At 49.7% G+C, this 16,272-nt stretch overlaps 2 protein-coding genes across 2 annotated transcripts; both read right to left on the bottom strand.

Annotated features, from left to right (window-relative positions):
• Positions 1–437: 437 nt before the first annotated feature.
• Positions 438–1,151, bottom strand: LRP88_14989 (uncharacterized protein; the record flags this gene model as incomplete). The annotated part of the gene is made up of 1 exon (XM_083251322.1): positions 438–1,151. One exon carries the CDS (start codon positions 1,149–1,151, stop codon positions 438–440), a length of 714 nt encoding a protein of 237 aa, XP_083092923.1.
• Positions 1,152–13,532: 12,381 nt separating this feature from the next.
• Positions 13,533–15,651, bottom strand: LRP88_14988 (uncharacterized protein; the record flags this gene model as incomplete). Its single annotated transcript, XM_083251321.1, has 3 exons — positions 13,533–13,967; positions 14,024–14,810; positions 14,870–15,651. 3 exons carry the CDS (start codon positions 15,649–15,651, stop codon positions 13,533–13,535), a joined length of 2,004 nt encoding a protein of 667 aa, XP_083092922.1.
• Positions 15,652–16,272: the final 621 nt, after the last annotated feature.

The raw sequence follows: 16,272 nt of genomic DNA, 5'->3' as shown, positions 1-16,272 counted from the left end.
CGTTGGTCGTCTGAAGAAGACATGCGTTCTTGTCAGATCATCAGCATGTGCTTAACTCGTATACTACGCAATGGTGCCTGACCACGAGCCCCCAAAATCAAAAGTCAATCTATATTCTGTTTCAATTGATACCTGTTCGAGTGCTCAAGCGATGGGCTGGGAGAGTTTGGACGGGGAAATAAGTTGGTTAGCGGATCTTCACCGGCTGACTGCTGTCCGATTATAGAAAGTTGCAGCCGCTCGGATCCATTTGAGGGGGTATCTTTCTTATCCCACATCTATTGTCAAAGATCTATTGAGTGCTGCCTTTCAGATCACGCGACCGCTGGGTGCTGTGTTCTATCTAGGCTTTGCTTCAACAATACTGTGTACAGCCGTTACCCTTGGTAGTTGGGTGAGTGGTTTGTGGGACCCCAAGGGCGTGGCCGTGAATGACCTTAATTCTCTATGCTTCCATCTAGACTCCAGATGTCATCGTCAGATGTGTCCCACATGAGTGTTCTGTCTGAGTCTTGGTCATAATCTGTAGAGTCGTCGTTCGTGGAGTTGTCGCCGCCGTCGGTGTCGTCGCCGTCGTTGGCGTCATCAGCGTCGTTCTCAATGTCGTAACATAACGGTGTGCTGCTGCCGGATGCATCTACGCCCGCCCCGTCAAATGAGTCACGCCACTTGAACGAGATCCTCTGTAGCTGAGGTAATTTGGCAAAATGCGAAGCATGTTCCATGTACTCCATCAGTTGTCCACACTGGCACTCATGCCTCTCGACTATGACGGTTAGGTCACGCACCAGCGATTCTACCGGGGCGGCATCGATCCAGTCTCCCAGCATGTCGTCCAAGAAGCGGGAAAAGCCAGTCCAAGAGATTATGAATGCATTCTCCTCATAAAACACTTGTCGAGCTTCTTGTAGAAGTTGCTGGCGGGACTCGTCCGCTTCGAGGAACTTCTTCAGTAGGAAAAATTTGCCTATGCTCTTCTCATCAGACCAAGCTATAGGCTCCTGTATCACAATCGGCTTTTCGTCGGCCAGATACTTGCAGAGTATAGCACGACGATCATCTGACGAGAACCTCGCAATATTCTCCAAGTCCATCTCACTTGCAAGTCGAAGTTGGGCGAGGTTATTGTCCCGGGTGGGGAGATTCCTCATCCTGTCTTCATTAATCAGGGAAATCGGCTAGCGAAACGTGTTAGCTCAGATGTGCTATTGGACGAAGAAGAGCCACCCGACCCTCGACGACATGCCGGAGCGCCTTACTGACCTGCGGGAACTTGCGCATCTTGTCTTCTGTATCAATGGGCAGTTCAATCTGTTTTCTTCTCCACCTAGACCTGATACGTCTGAACAGTTGAGGCGAAGAGCTCGGGGCGGCTAGGACTTTTTCTGCTTACGAGATAGATCCCATTTTAAAGAATTGCGTCTATTTCGTCTAATGACACTTATAAGCTGATACTGGGCTCATACTGGGCTCATACTACGACCTATTCGGGCGCTATTAAGCAAATTCACGGTTGTTAATCTTCTCGCTCTATTCATCCCTGGTATTATATTGTACTACTTGACGGCGCGGCCGATAAAGGCCGGCAGGCCTAGCATCACATCCTCCTCAAACCCTGGGGCCCCACACGCCCAGCTGAGGCGAACTTCTTCTTCCGGCCGGATTGAGACACCGCAGTTGCTGGAGTCCGAGTCGTTACTCGTACATTAATCATGCGACCCGGAAGGGATATTTGAGCCAGCACTAAAAAGTGTAGCACCGTAAGCCAGGGGTTTGTTTGGGATTTTCTTATGGAAACTCTAAGATGCTTCGGTAAAACGAAGTACGGCGTGAGGCTAACGTTGTTCGGATTTCCAAGCAGCAGCTGTTCGTTCCATTGCCATGTATTAAACTTTGGCTAAGTAGTCGATATTGGTAGCAGGATATTTATATAGATCAAATACCACAGTTCGACCATTATGATTGGTAGCGTTTTAAGCTGTATGACAGATCAGAGATGAGAGCTAGCTTGAAATCCTCTCCCACATGCCGGAAAACGTGTGCGTCCCTAGTTTCCGTGTCGCACGGTTGACCCTTCCCATCGTCCGTAGTATACTTGCCCCATGGCAATCGCCATGATCCCGCGGTTGTGCCGCCAGAAGGAATCAGAATTGTCTCAGTCGCTCAGCGAGGCAGGCCCAGGCAAGGGCCGCAAACAAGCAGCTAAGGGATGCGATGGGTTTAGACTTGCCGACATCAAGCATAAATAACCGAACTAGCCGTTAAATTATAGCCCCCATGCCAGGAAGATGGTGAAGTCGTATGACAGAGCCTTATCCAATTGTGGTATCAGGGGTGGACATTCTGAGCCTTCGACGAGCACACGGTCTGCGATAGTTGCGAAGGCAGCCCTTCCTCTCCCCCCATTACTACACACGGTGTTTGTAGATACAATAGAGCCAAAACGTGGCGGCGGTGACAGCACAGCGCCGCAGGGAGATAGTTTTATGAGACGATCTAAACGCAGGAAAGAAGGAGAAAGGACCAGACACGTAGAGAGTCAGGGGAGAAGCCGATTATCACACCCAGATTTTTTATCCTCACATTGCATGGCATCAAGTCTGAGAAGGAATACATCGCTGAAAAGCAGCCTCAGGGTGCTTCCCACAAGCCAACGGCTTCGCATTACTTGAGCTAGATTTGCAGCAACAAAGGCGTCCATACTTATCTTTGGCTCAACAACAAACGCGACCAAGTACAGTATGACATTCCGACGAAAACACAAGAAGTTCCAACAGACCAATCTGTAAGTCGCACGTGATTAAATCCTGAGGGTGCCAAGTTAGAAGTCCTGGTTGACCACTAACGCTGTGAGAGGTGCGTGCTTCCCACTACAAGCTCGCCCGTTGAGGCCATTTTGATGGACTTTGCCGAGGCCGGCAGCCAGTCAATTATTCCATTGTCTGATGTTTCAGAGGCAAGGGCCGTGGTGAAGATAGAGGCCCTTCCATTGACTTCCCCTTCGACCACGCATGCAATGAGACAGCCGTTAATCGACCATTCGAACAGAACAAGGCCCTAGCCCCTTACGGTCACACCTCGTAAAAGAGCCGGCAAGATCAGGGCGTGTGATCAAGCGGCCCATTTCGCAGCGTCTTTAAATGAGATGCTTCCTAGCAGTGGAGAACGGTTTGAAAACCACCTTGTTTTCGATGTCTCATCAACCATCATTAAAAGACACAATCAGACGGACTTTGGCTTCGCAGTGGACCGGGTGCGGAGGACGGTCAATGGGTGTTGTTGGTATTTCGGATATTTTAGGTCAGTGATGACACGGTGGGCCCCGATCTACCACAGCCAGAAATGTCCTTCGGCAGTTGCCACTGATTCTATGTTAGCCATCGCTATCAATCTTGGCGTGTAGTACCAAAATCGACCGGAGCAGAAAAGCGACAGGATACCATTCGCTGCCGGCCTTCATTACCTTTCTTTCATTGATAAAACCCATCTTTGTCTACAACGGTTCGAGTTCTGACTGAACTCCTAGCAGCAGCGACAGAAATATGACAAACCAGTGATCAATACACACAACCATACAGAGAGAGGAAGAACCTCAGCTGTCTTTCGTCACTCAAAAATCCACTTTACTGCCACCCAGAAATACACAACCCGTCGATCAAGGACACTTGCTCATACCCGCATTTACCACGCCAGCAGCAGGCTTCTTCTTTTTTTTTTTTTTTCTTTTTTTTTCTTTTCTCATTTTTATATATTTATTTTATTTTTTATTCTTTATTCTTTGACGGCGGATTCAACTGTGCGAGGCAGAGGATCATGGAGCAGACCAAGGCTGTGCTCATCACTGTCGTAGCAGTCCTCTTCTGGGCCGCTCCGGCACTTTTACTTGCCCACATATTTTTCGCGAGGGCGGCCTGCAGATGTGACCAGAGCAGGCCCATGCCAGCTGTCAGATATTTTGCCCTGGCGTTTTGTTGGCCCATCGGCGTCCTGTCGCTGTGTTTGATGACGCTCCGCCCGTCCTCACCACGCGTCCCCACGACTCCAGGACATCAAGAGGATGATGGCGAAAATTGGCGGCGCTCACTATGGGCCGCCGTTAGTAACTGGTATCAGTGCATGGTGTCCAAGATGAGAAAGTCCCCAGAGCCGCACCTCGCAGACGCCGAGAGCCAAGTTACGGCCGATGCCGTGCCAAAGATCCAACCCAATCGCCTTGACGCAGCCAGAGGACCAAGTGCAAATTCCAATGCCCAAAACGCGGGTAGTCCACGCCATGGCGGCGAAGGCCTGCCCACGCAATATGTCGACCGACAGTGCCAAGCAGGCATCGACCTAACGGTGCCGCCGCCTGGGTATCTGGCGGCCGTAAGAGAGACTCCGTCTAGATTTGCAACGCCGGACGATCGGCCACCTCCTCCTATATACGAAGCACTACACAACATAGCCGAGGATCGGCCACCTCCTACATACGAAGCGCAACAAAACATAGACGAGGATCGGAGGTAGCACTTTACTACCCACAGATGGAGCTTCACGTCAAGTACTGAGACCAGGGTCGAGAGAATACGTAGAAGCGTGTGGGTGGTACGGGTCGAGTATCTCCCACCATATGTTAGAGTAGTCAACCAAATTGGCATGGAATGATTATACTAAAGCCAAAATAAATCGCCCACAAGTCACTCCCCCGAAACCAGATCTTAACTTTCCAGCCCACAGAAGCAGTGTTGTCTAATATGCCGTATAGAAGACCGTAGCAATTTCAATCCATCATGTCCTATCCAACAGCCTTTGCCCTGTTTCCCCTCTTGCCGTTAGAGTTACGGGTGCAACCATGCCAATCGTATCTCTCAAGCTAGACGCCATCTGTCATGTGGAAGATAGATCCAGAGAACTGGGTAATAGGGTAGATTATCTTCTATTGCATTGGTGTGTAAGACGGCCTTTATTAAATGTGAAAGGATCACAAGTATTTTCTCGGAACTTCCGCCTGTTCGCTTGTCCGTGCCTCAAACGGCATTCTTGTTGCCGGATCTTGCACGGGCTCACCTGACGACAGGACTTGAGTCGCTTTTATACGCGCGCGCGGTTTCCGGTGTTCAGCATATCGCTTTCCTCGTTCCACCTGGAGGAGTCGATCTGTTAGACGTCTTTACCAGCCTCTCCAGCCTCGACTACCTAGAGGCCATTTTCATTGTCTTCATCATCATCCTCGTCCTCGCCCTCGTCGCCGTCCCTGGGTGCTTTGGCGAGGAGATCATATCGGTAGATCATCACAAGATTAGGCTAATTGCTCGGCCGCTGGCCACCCTAACGAACGTCCCACCTCCAAGCACAGCCAACAGTGAAAGTAGAAAAATCGAGCCCCTTTCTAGAATGTCGCCCCCCAGACCCCAAAGCCGAGTCTTTCTATGCTTGTCCCGATGCTCCTCAAAAGAAGCTTGTCACGCTGTAGCGCAGCATAGATTTCCGACACGAAAAGAAGTGTACAGGACCGTCGCCGCGCCACTCTCTCTATTCGGAGTATGTAAAGGTTAGCAAGTCTGATCCCTAGTCGGGGACGTTGTCGCTCATTGCGGTGGTTTGGAGTGGCTGGAGGCTAGCTAGCTAGTTAGTTGCTTAGCTGAGCGGCAGTCGACAAAGGTCAGGCTTGGCTGCAGGCGGCCCTACATGCACTATTAGCCCAACAGACAATGACCCGAAATCATCCACCCGTCTGATCCTCAATTCGGACCTTGGTGACTAGTCTCATAGTTTACAGCAAATCTCCGCCAAACACTGCCTGATGGCGGCAGCTTCAAGCCCAATAGATGTATGTACTGCAACTGCTCCACAGGAACCCCAATTCATTGTGCCAAGGTGGGTCGTCTGTCCTCCCCCCTGGGTAGTGCCATGCAAACAAAGAGTTTTACTTTGGCCGCTCATGTCCTATATTCAACAAACCATCAGTGCCTCTATCTGAAACGTTTGCGATCAGGCCGGTTCATCCAGAACGAAAAGTCGGACAACAGGTGCTTCGAATATAGGACGTGACTCCGACAGGAAAGGTGCTTAAATTTCAGGAACCAACCCAGGAGGAGACTTTGCTTGCCTATCCTGAATCAAGTATTAAGGTGTACAACATTCCTCCCTTTTTCTCTCTTCCAGACCCTCTCTTCTCTCTCTCTCTCTCTCAACATTGTCTCTTAGACACTACCCCGAAACGACATGGCCGACTCGAACCCAGACACAGTCACCCTCTTGCGGACTTCCCTTGCCCGCTGGGATCAATACCTTCGGGAGGTCGATGAACCGGATGCCGTCTTTCAAGAAAAACGAAACAAGATCAGCGATCGGTCCAGGAAAAGGCTGGAAGAGTTCGCCCTCAACCCCCCGAACGACAACATCACCATTCTTCAGCAAGCATTGCTCTCTGATGCTCGGGAAATCGAGAGGCTCGAGCTCGAGCATGCGGCTATCAAAGCCCGGAAGCAAAAGCTCCAGGGCGAGGCAGCCGAGGGGGTGGCAGGAAGGATCCTGGGAGATTTGGTCGACATCCTAGGCCTGCCCGTCATACAGCGATTGGCACCAGGACTGCTTCCCCCCCAGGAAGCGCAGGGGGCTACTTCAAAACGTTTGAATAAAAGTGACTGCCATTCCACCGCAGCTCGGCCAGCGACAGTGGTCGAGGAAGGGTCTAGGCCCTCCAAGAAATACAACACAAGGAGCAGGGGAAGGCTTTGCCAGAGAACGCCGGCGGCTGCAAACATACCTGCCGCCGAGGGCGAAGGCGCGGTAAGTGGTCAAGCAGTTATTTTTTCTAGTTTTTTTGCTTCTTCTTCTTTTTCTCTTTTCATTTCATTTTCTCGTCTTACATTCACTCCTCTCTGCTAGTCCTTCCAACAAACTTCAACCATTGTCAGCGCTGCTTTACTAATGATCGCTCAGCTGAAGAGAAAGAGGAACATAGACACCGACAACATCAGAGCGAAAAAATCCATCAGGACGACACCGAGGCAGCCGAGCCCAAGACAATCGCCACCCTCCAAAGAAGCAACGTACGGCAGCGCAAGCTCACCATCGCCGCCCTCTGTCACCCCCAATAGTCCACATCGCTACACTGACAAGGACGAGGCCGCAATCAAGAAGCCGTGCGCGACCCAGCAGAGCAAAGACATCAGATTCGGAGTACATGGCCAGGCTGCCCGTATCATGGTTCACTGGGACCCCGTTCGCCTCCTCTGGGTCTGCGCAATATACATCCCACAAGGTCAAGCCACTCCTTCTGGACTTGATATCATGGTGCGCCGCTCAGTCATTCCTGCTTTCATCCGCCTCGTCGGCCAGAGGCAGGTAGCGAACCGACTCGAACATCCAACGACAGCGTTAGAAGGCTCACAGCCATCAGGTGGTTGTCACCTCAGCCAAAAACGGTGGGGAGGAGCCCAACAAGAACATTAGCAAGGCAAGACAGAACTAGAGTTTCGGCTCTGATAGGAACCGCATAAAAAACAGAAAACATGTACTATTCATCTTTCATTTACATCACAGACAAGCGGGTGTCTCACAAGCATCCCTGTCCCACATTGTGTGGCCGAGGAACCCTCACCTGCAGCCCCCCAAAGCTGGAAACCAAGTGCCACCGCCTTTGTGAAGGTTCCACTCATAAAATCTGATGGAAGCCAAATAATATTATTCATACATATATATACTCTATCAGAGACGAGAGTCCATCGCCCTGCGCTGTGCTGCTTCCAACCAGATGTTCGTGACCACATCCTGCATCGCGCCTCTTCCATGGTCCTCGTCGTACCGTCTCGAATCTATGAATAGCCTTGCCATCGATGCTGCCATAGGGCAATGAACTAGATTGGGGGGTGTGGCTGTTGCTGCTGCGGCTGCTGCTGCTGCTTCTTCACAAACTTCAGAACCCGTCATCCCAACAGAGGCTGCTGGTCCCATCCTTGAGGCCTTTACCATGGCGTGCAGCAACGCTGCCCTGGATATACCAGCAACTTGTACACTGTCGCAGGTCAGATTGATGTGAAGGTCACACAACGGCCTTCACCGGGTACAACATACAGAGATGGCGGCTCATCTTCATCATGCTCACCATGAGGCGAGACAAACAGCGGAGATGGTAGCATCGTGTTCCTTCAACCCAACCCTCACTAGGTTTCACAACTCGGCCACAGCCTAAGTATCGGGGCACACTCTCTAGTCTGAGGTAATTCTGGAGTTGCTCGATCAACCATCTGTTACAGTTGTTACTGCTTTGCCAGAAGAAGCTCATTCTAAAAAGCGAGAGGAGCCCTTTGAGGAACGTGAAGGGCCGTTTTGGATGGTTTTCATTTAAACGAAGTTCACCATTTTTGGATTTCTCCCTTTCTTCTAGTTGGTTGATCGGTACATTGGATACAGCACACTGGAAAGGCGGTTGATTCAAGAAGCTCGCCATTTCGTTTACTAATGGACAGAGTTTGTCCAATCGGTGGATTGGGTCGGACAGTTTCTAGCTGATAAGCTGGTACAATGGGATGGTACTGTTCCTGTAGATGAGCTTTTTAAAGGGTCGTCATTCAGGGCTTAAAGGTGGAGGTTTGGGCGAAAGGAGCCCTAAATGCTAGCAATTTTGAGACCCAAGACATGATTCAAGAAATAGCTTGGGCTGTTCAAGAATTGATTGATGAATTTGGGGGGTCGTCTTAGCATTGGAAAATTGCGGCTATAAGAGGAGGGAATGAATTGTGGAAGCGATGACCATGTTGGCGAAGCATACACCATTAGGTACTGCTTGGTTGAATGGGCTGCCACGTGAATATTGGACAAGACTGAAGCAAGGCACGGCTTCATTGCAACAGCTTATGCAAGTTCAGATCATTTGATTACGCTGACGAGCGTTTCGGCTCTTCGTCAGTCCAAATGATAATACATATGAAGAGAATCCTATTCTCCGAAGGGTCAGGCTTGCAATACAGCAGCCGAAAGCATTAGATTGGAGAATTGGTCAATCTTCATAGTCGTATAGTATACGGAAAATGCTCTCAAAGATCTCTGCTGAATGTTGATTCTGAATTGGGGCCTCGTGCCCAAACATGCCTGCTCTCTCCGTGCCGTTGACTTGCTCGTAGGTTTCGTTCAAGCATCTTTATTGGAAAAGCAGCAGTGTTTGCAGCAAGTAGTATGTTCCATAAAAGCGCAATCAACTTGATGTTACGAATACGAGTATTCATGTATGACAGTGCCGCCGCTGATGTGTAACCCTGGATATGTAGGGCTGTTAAACTAGTATAGATGTTGAGCTAAGTCCAGAGTATTATTACGTCCTACACGCCCATAGACGACGCGCGTCGAGGTCGCGTAACTAGGCCAATCTTCTTTTTATCAACAGGCTCGGCCGTTTGTTAGACTTGAACTAGGTAAATTTTAGTCTCATAAATGTCATACGCCATAACTAGGAAAATAAGCTTAGCAACCTATGACTAGATGACGGGTAACAGCATTTTGTTAACTGGCAACTAAAACTAAATACTGTAGCCTGAGCGCACTTCACATTGTACATGACTCGACCTTCGGTAGCCCGTTGAGACCATGCTGGATGCTGAGGGCTGACTAAATGTTTCCAGTTGTGGTAAGCATAAAGCATGGGCAATTTGGGCCTCGATTGAAATATTACATTGGCTCGGGACAGTTGTTTCACGTTTCCAACAAAGGAGGGCGGATGGCGAGCCTCGACCATGCGAAGAACAAGATGCGTCAGAGTAGGCACAACAATCGCGGTCGATTCAATAGCTCGTTATGGAGGAACAATATCTAAATGGTAGCGTTAAGAATCATAGTTTGATGATTCTGGTCTCGATGGTGCATCAGGCTGGGGCCCGAGTTGATGGATTGGTTACACGAAGTTTTAGATGTTTAGAATTCACGTGCTGATATCACCATAATCGGGTTGTGGTAGCCTTGTTGGGGCAATGTTTCCGCAGGCGTACCATGGTTTGGCTTATTGTGCTACTATTTTTCTAATTTTTGGAAACTAAATGAACTACAATCTTCCTATGGCACGAGGGTCGAGGAGGCGAGGGAGAAGGTATCGGTCCCTATATTCGGTGGCGATGGCAGCAGCAGCGGCAGCGTCGTTACCGCTGTACGACCGATCGATTGTTATTCTTGACATTGTGTTGACAGACATTGAGAAACAACTGTCTTTTGGGGATGGAAAGGGATGGTCTCGTACGGAAGGTTAGAGCAGTCAAATACCCCTTGAGGGGTAGAATAACCTTTCATGATGCAGCCAGGTATGAGTCCTCCACTGCAGGCAGCAGAAAGTCTAAAAAAAAAGGCCACTGTCTTAGCATTGGGATATGATGCTATGGTGTGTTCTATGGTTGAAGCCCGACCCTTGAGGGATAACTGAGTCAGAAGACCTTGATATGGCACCTCGTTATAACGGTTGACTAAGCATCGTGTGCGGCATATCGCATGGGAGACATGGGCTTTGAATCACCATACTCATCCTAACTCGTTTTTCCATCATCTGCTTCATTAGGGACCCTCACTCTTTTCCATACCAGCACAGACACAGCCAACATGAAGATTAACAAAAACATGAGTTGGGCACCGGCAAAATGACCAAACCAGCTGGGTAGAATGGAATTTAACAAGAGAAAAAGCCCAGCTAGCACACTGACGATGATTAAATCCAGAAGGACCAACGGAGACAAAATAAACAAGAAGTCGATTTTTTTAGGCTGGAAACCATGATTATCAAACGCAAGCTTGAGCATGGTAATGACCGTAATGTTGGCAATTGCGGCGATAGTAGCAAGCGTCAGCAAGGCGGTTGCTATGTCGAATTGACTCCCTAAGTTATTGGTTTTGGATATTTGGAACATCATGAGGCTAAGCGAGATGGTTCCTAGCCATCCTGAGAAAATGGCGAAGGTGTCAAAAAGTCGTAGTAGTCGCCATACAAGAAATATCGAATGTATGCTCATCTCTTCATTGGCAGCCTGTCAGTGTGACTCGCCAGCTATTGATCGAAATTGAGGTAGGACTTACTACGAGCCATGGCGGTAACCCTAACCCTAAGGTACTGTGGCAGAGGTGAGACTGACAGGCGGAGTGCTTTATTTTTAAAGCCAACCGAGCCTTCTGCTTAATCTGGCGAGCAAGGTAAACGCATCCAGACGATTCCGTCTTCAATTTCAACACCCAACTTCAGCCACCATGAATGCCGATGCAATCCCGAAGCCACTAGCGGGCCAACTACTTGACCTCTTATTGGTAGACACTTGCTATTACGACGGGGTCAAGTATGGGACAATACTGGAGGAGTATATGTGTGCCAACAGACTGCCGCCCGGAGGCGGCTTGGCACGAAACTACGGTTTAACAGCTATGTCTTACCCCTATTTGTCTTTAACACGAAGAACGGGCCACCTACTGGCAAGGCTGGATTGGGATCACAAGATCAAGCACCTCGCACCACGTGGGAAAAGAACAGACGGCTCATGTACGCAGCTCTTGAGGGACCTTGACGAGGTGCCATTTTCGATCGTTTCCATATCCTTAAAGATACATTCACATTATGTTGCTAAGGCGACGTACGAAAGGCAGGGACGATCCGTCACTCATTTAAACGACCATGGTCCCTAGAGTGTCTACCTATAAGCTAAAATGAGAACGATGTGGGTGACACCTCTTCGAACAGCGGACAGCCAAAGAAGTCTTTTGGTTCCTTGAGGATGTATGTAGAGTCTCGTATGCGTATGTGGGTGTTGTGCGCCATTTTGTGTGTAACAGGCTTTCTCGCATTCGCTAATGTCATAGTTCCATGTGGTACTGGGATATGCGGCATTAGCCAATTACTCTCTCCTAATCCTACATAGTGGTTGCCCAGTGAACAGTGAAAGACTTTTATATCTCATAGCTCTTCGTATTTAAGCCGGATCATGGCCTTCGACGACATAGTATAGCAGACGCACGTTCTACTCTTTTATCGTTGATTCAATAGAAACTAGCCCTTTAGCTTACTTCCCAAGCCTTTTTACAGTTTTCTTTCTCCGTAAGAGCTTGTAGTCGAAACCACGTACGTAGCTCCTTGGTTTCTTGGAGCCAGCTCTCGCCACAGATCTTTGACACACGCTGCTGGTCTTTAGTGACATATAGCTGCTCAACCACATCGCGAAAGGCCATGCGGTAGAGCATGAAAGCGTTCAGAGGACGTTTGATCTTGCCGTTTCTGGCTTCTGAACGTCTTTCAATCAAATTCCTCTGCACATAGTTCTCAATATTCTGCATCCACTTATCGCTTGCTCCCAAAAAACTGAGGGCATGAATGGCGTCGCAGGGATGCGGTCCTATTCCTACTAAGTCCCCATCATGCTCGCACGGCCCCGTGAAGTCTGGGAATAAAATCCAATCCTCCCCAAGGCCATATGTCGATGCAGGATCAGAGTAGGCAAAACTAGAGTCGCGGTCGTACTCCAAAGCATTCGGCTAAAGTACGGATTCAAGTTATTAACTACAAAACGATGATATAGAGCGAATTCAGGTGCCATACTTGTATCAAACCACAAGGGAAAGGCTCCTCGGAAGGCGGCGCCAGGCTCACGGCGATATCACTGGTTGAGTTCATGTCTGCAACTGTGTCGAGATCTTCGGTTCGATCTATGGCTGGTGGTTGGTTATGTTCAGGGGCGACGAAACTGGGACTTTTGGCATGTACCAATTTGCCTGGGCAATTCTAGCGAGATCGAAAGAGAAAATGTGCTTAAACTCAATGACTTAACCGATACAGGGAGAAAGGCTGTTGAGCAACAACTCTGCCAGTTGGCGCACAAAGTTCCGCCAATTAACGAGGTCTGTGGTGCATGCCCTCCAGGCCGTACTAGTTCTGGGAAAAGGAGAGTGCATGGTTCGACTGCGGTAGATATACTTTTGTAGAGTGTTTTGACCGCCAAGATACGGACTTTGTGAACCCTCGTTGAATGAATATGCATCTACCCACCCTACGAGCGTTTTAGACACTCTTGTTTAAAAGTCGCTTGCTTTCATGTACTCGTCCCGATTCTGATTACGACGTATCACCAGAAAACACGGGTAAATGTCGGTGCCACGTATCTGGATTTGCTGTACCATACAATGCCGCAGCAGATTTAGGCTACGTGTGCTAGAATTGCCTTTGAGGCTTCATCCGACATCAATCGAACGTTAGTCTATCTTCGTTACAACCCAATGATTTCACAGTTGCGTGCATGCAAAAAGGGTGAATTAGCATATCATGAGAGCTCTACGGTGCGGCCACAAGATGCTTCCTGAAGGTGATCAAATTCGCCGAAAGCCTGGGATTCTCGAGTCGGTCTCCAGCAATTCGGAGAGCAATCTGCCTGCTTTCATAGGAGGCGATCAGCCAAGCACAACCTCGCAGGGGAAAGACCTATTGACTAATAACGCGCTAGGTTCCCGCTTCGATTAAATGCGCCCTCGATCTTCCTCGCCTGCTGGCACAGGAAAGTGACAGCGTTCAGTCTCACAGAACTAACTCCAACAACTAATCACCGACCCCCAATTCCCGAACCACGATTTACAAACCATAAGTTGTAGTTCCTCAGCCACTGCTCTAGCCGCGACCAAGCCCCTTCTCCCATACACCCATTAATGGTGATTCCAGTCGTTGATTCTGGAACTGCATATTGTGAGCTGTTGCGGAGGGCCTTCTCAAAACATGCCTTGGCTTCAGCCTCGTAAGAAGCGGCAAGGGTAGAAGAGCCCTTGAGTTTAAGTTGGATGCCCATTACCATATAAGTGCACCCAAGCACACAGCTAGAACTAGAGTCGTCGAGGTTTCCCGAGCCATCAAGGCTTCTCCAAAACTTTGTTAGTTCTTCGATGGCCTCGTTGATTTCCATGTCGACTTTCTTGTTTTCGAGTCTCTTTTCCAGGTTAGCTACACAAGAAAAGATTGAACAGTAGATGAAATAGAGGTCGTCCTATAAGTGAAAGGAGGTTAGCAGCAGTATTTACGAGTTAGAGCACCACTACTCACGTTTTGAGCCATCCCGAGCCTCACACAGATGAGTTTCAACCTGTACTGCGGGCCCGGACGCAATGTCTCGCTCTGGGGTCTGTCGTTGTCGCTCCGGGGTCTGTTGTTGTCGCTCTTCACGTCCTCTTTGATTGGCTCGGGAGGATCTTTCACGGTGGTCTCATACTTTCCTGAAACTGCGAAGCTGCGGGTTTCTTCATTCCAGGTGAGCCAACGTCCCGAAGCTGCAATCCTGCGGCCAAGGGTAGTGAGGCGATTCATTCGCTCCCGTGTCATGGAATCCAGCTCAATGTATCTCTCGCACTCTTCAGTCTTGTCGTTGTCAAACCACGCGTGAGGGAAGTAGTTCTCTGTGTAGATTAGACCACGCATGGCAAAATCCTCGGGCAAAGGCCGGGGAAGCTGATCCTTCTCTAGGGGGCGGAAGTCAGAGTGGACTTCATATCCGGACCCAAGGGAAGGCAGCAGGAAGTTCAGCATCTTTGATGTCAGTTTCCACGGGAACATCCCTTCTATGTGAGAAATCGCGGCTGGGAATCGTGTCATATGGCTCACGAATACCAGCATGGTGTGCAGGAATGGAAGCGTATTGGTATCGCCCCACCGATGCATCACCGCCTCGGTGATCCGCACCGTGAAGCCAAGGGCTTGCTTGAACGACTCACCCGGATTCGCCTCTATGGCAACTTCTGTCTCTTCGGGCTTCTGTGACATGGCTCGCATGAGCACGTTGGACTCGACGCCATAGCCAAGAAGAGAGCAGCCAAGAGAGATGCCGATATAGTATCTGATTCAGTCAGCGGATCCCCTAAGATGTGAATAAAAGTCTAGTTGTCAGATACTCACCCAGCGTCTAACCACTGCTCTATGTAGGGGTCGAGCTGCTTTATAAATTTGTCCATCGACCCCTGCAACCTTTCCTTGCACTCTCCAAAAAACAGCATGCCATGGACCCTCAAAAATTCTTCATCGATTGGCGCTAAGCGGTTCGGGCTCTTGCTTACTGCCGGGCCCAGGAGAGTCATGATGCTCTCTCGCGCACCCGGAAATGGGATTAGGCCACAAAGCGACTTGGTGTAGTAGGAGAGCTGCTGCAAGGCGTTGGAGCGCGCCAGAATTGCCAGGCGATGGTAAAGCCTGCCAGTAGCGGGAGACTTATCCGAAGCCTTGCTGTACCAATGACGGCTCACACCAGTCCAGGTCTCACGTTCCCGGAAACAGTCGTTCTCGATGGCTATTCTGTATCGACCCAAATCTCCCAAGCACTCGCTCCATGTATCTTGGAAGGCAGGCACCGTCTCATACAAGAGAGCGACAATGCTATATGCCAAATGCAAAAACGTAAGCATGTGTTCCAGAGAAGCAGGGAGCCGGTGTCTCAGGAGTTCAAGAAACGAGTGGATGCCATGGCGCCACATACGAGCAGGCATTGCATATTCAGATGCTAGTCGCCGCAAATCAGGGCTGGCGGATGGATGCTGGCTGGCAAGGAAGAAATCATGATGCTGGTGCAATAGTGTTCTATGCAGAGCGATCAGGGCTTGCCACTGGTCGTTATTGAGTTTACGACTGGACTCGGCGTTGGTGAATTGTGCGTTGTCGACTTCTACACATTTTGTCTCAGCCATGATGAGACCAGCATATATGCCATGTACTGCGGCAACTAGTTTATCTTGGGAGATGGGCTGAGTCTCTGGCTGAGGGATTATGACAGGTGTGAAGTCGCTATCTTGTCCGGGCTGAGGCGAACTTTGCGGCATAGCAGTTGACTTGTTGCTGGAGAGTGCTTGTGTTTGCGAGAAAATGGGCATGGCTCGAGCCTGCTTTTGCCGTGTCTTGGCGTGCACCCCATCTTCCTTTACCCGGAGCTGCCGCCCGAGCGTGTTTTTATGAGGCCTCCCTTGGTCATAGTCGTGCCAGACTCGACTTCGGCCATGGGAAGGGCTTGACGGTGCCTGAGGGCCTGCGGGTGTTGGACGGTGGCGCTTAGCCCTACGCGTGTCATAACCAGGCTCGGCAACGTTGCTGGACGCGGGTGCGTCTCCAGCACGTCGCTTGCGTGCATTTCGTGGAGCGTGAGCTTTGGTCGATCTGCAACAACAAGTATCAGCAAAAGGCCACTGCAGCAGGGAGAGGGCATATACGTCTGAATAATTTGATTGAATGCACCGTCTACCTCCTGCTTCGTCGACCACCTTTGCTGGTGTTGTAGATCTGACGCGACGTAATTTTGCCAGGATTCGGAATTC

The sequence above is a fragment of the Fusarium phalaenopsidis genome, assembly GCF_050370095.1.
Source record: "Fusarium phalaenopsidis strain FUZ10S chromosome Unknown contig_32440, whole genome shotgun sequence".
In the NCBI taxonomy this organism is placed as follows: Eukaryota; Fungi; Ascomycota; class Sordariomycetes; order Hypocreales; family Nectriaceae; genus Fusarium; species Fusarium phalaenopsidis.
Note: the sequence above shows the minus strand (reverse complement) of the source record. Positions and strands in the feature narration are given on the sequence as shown.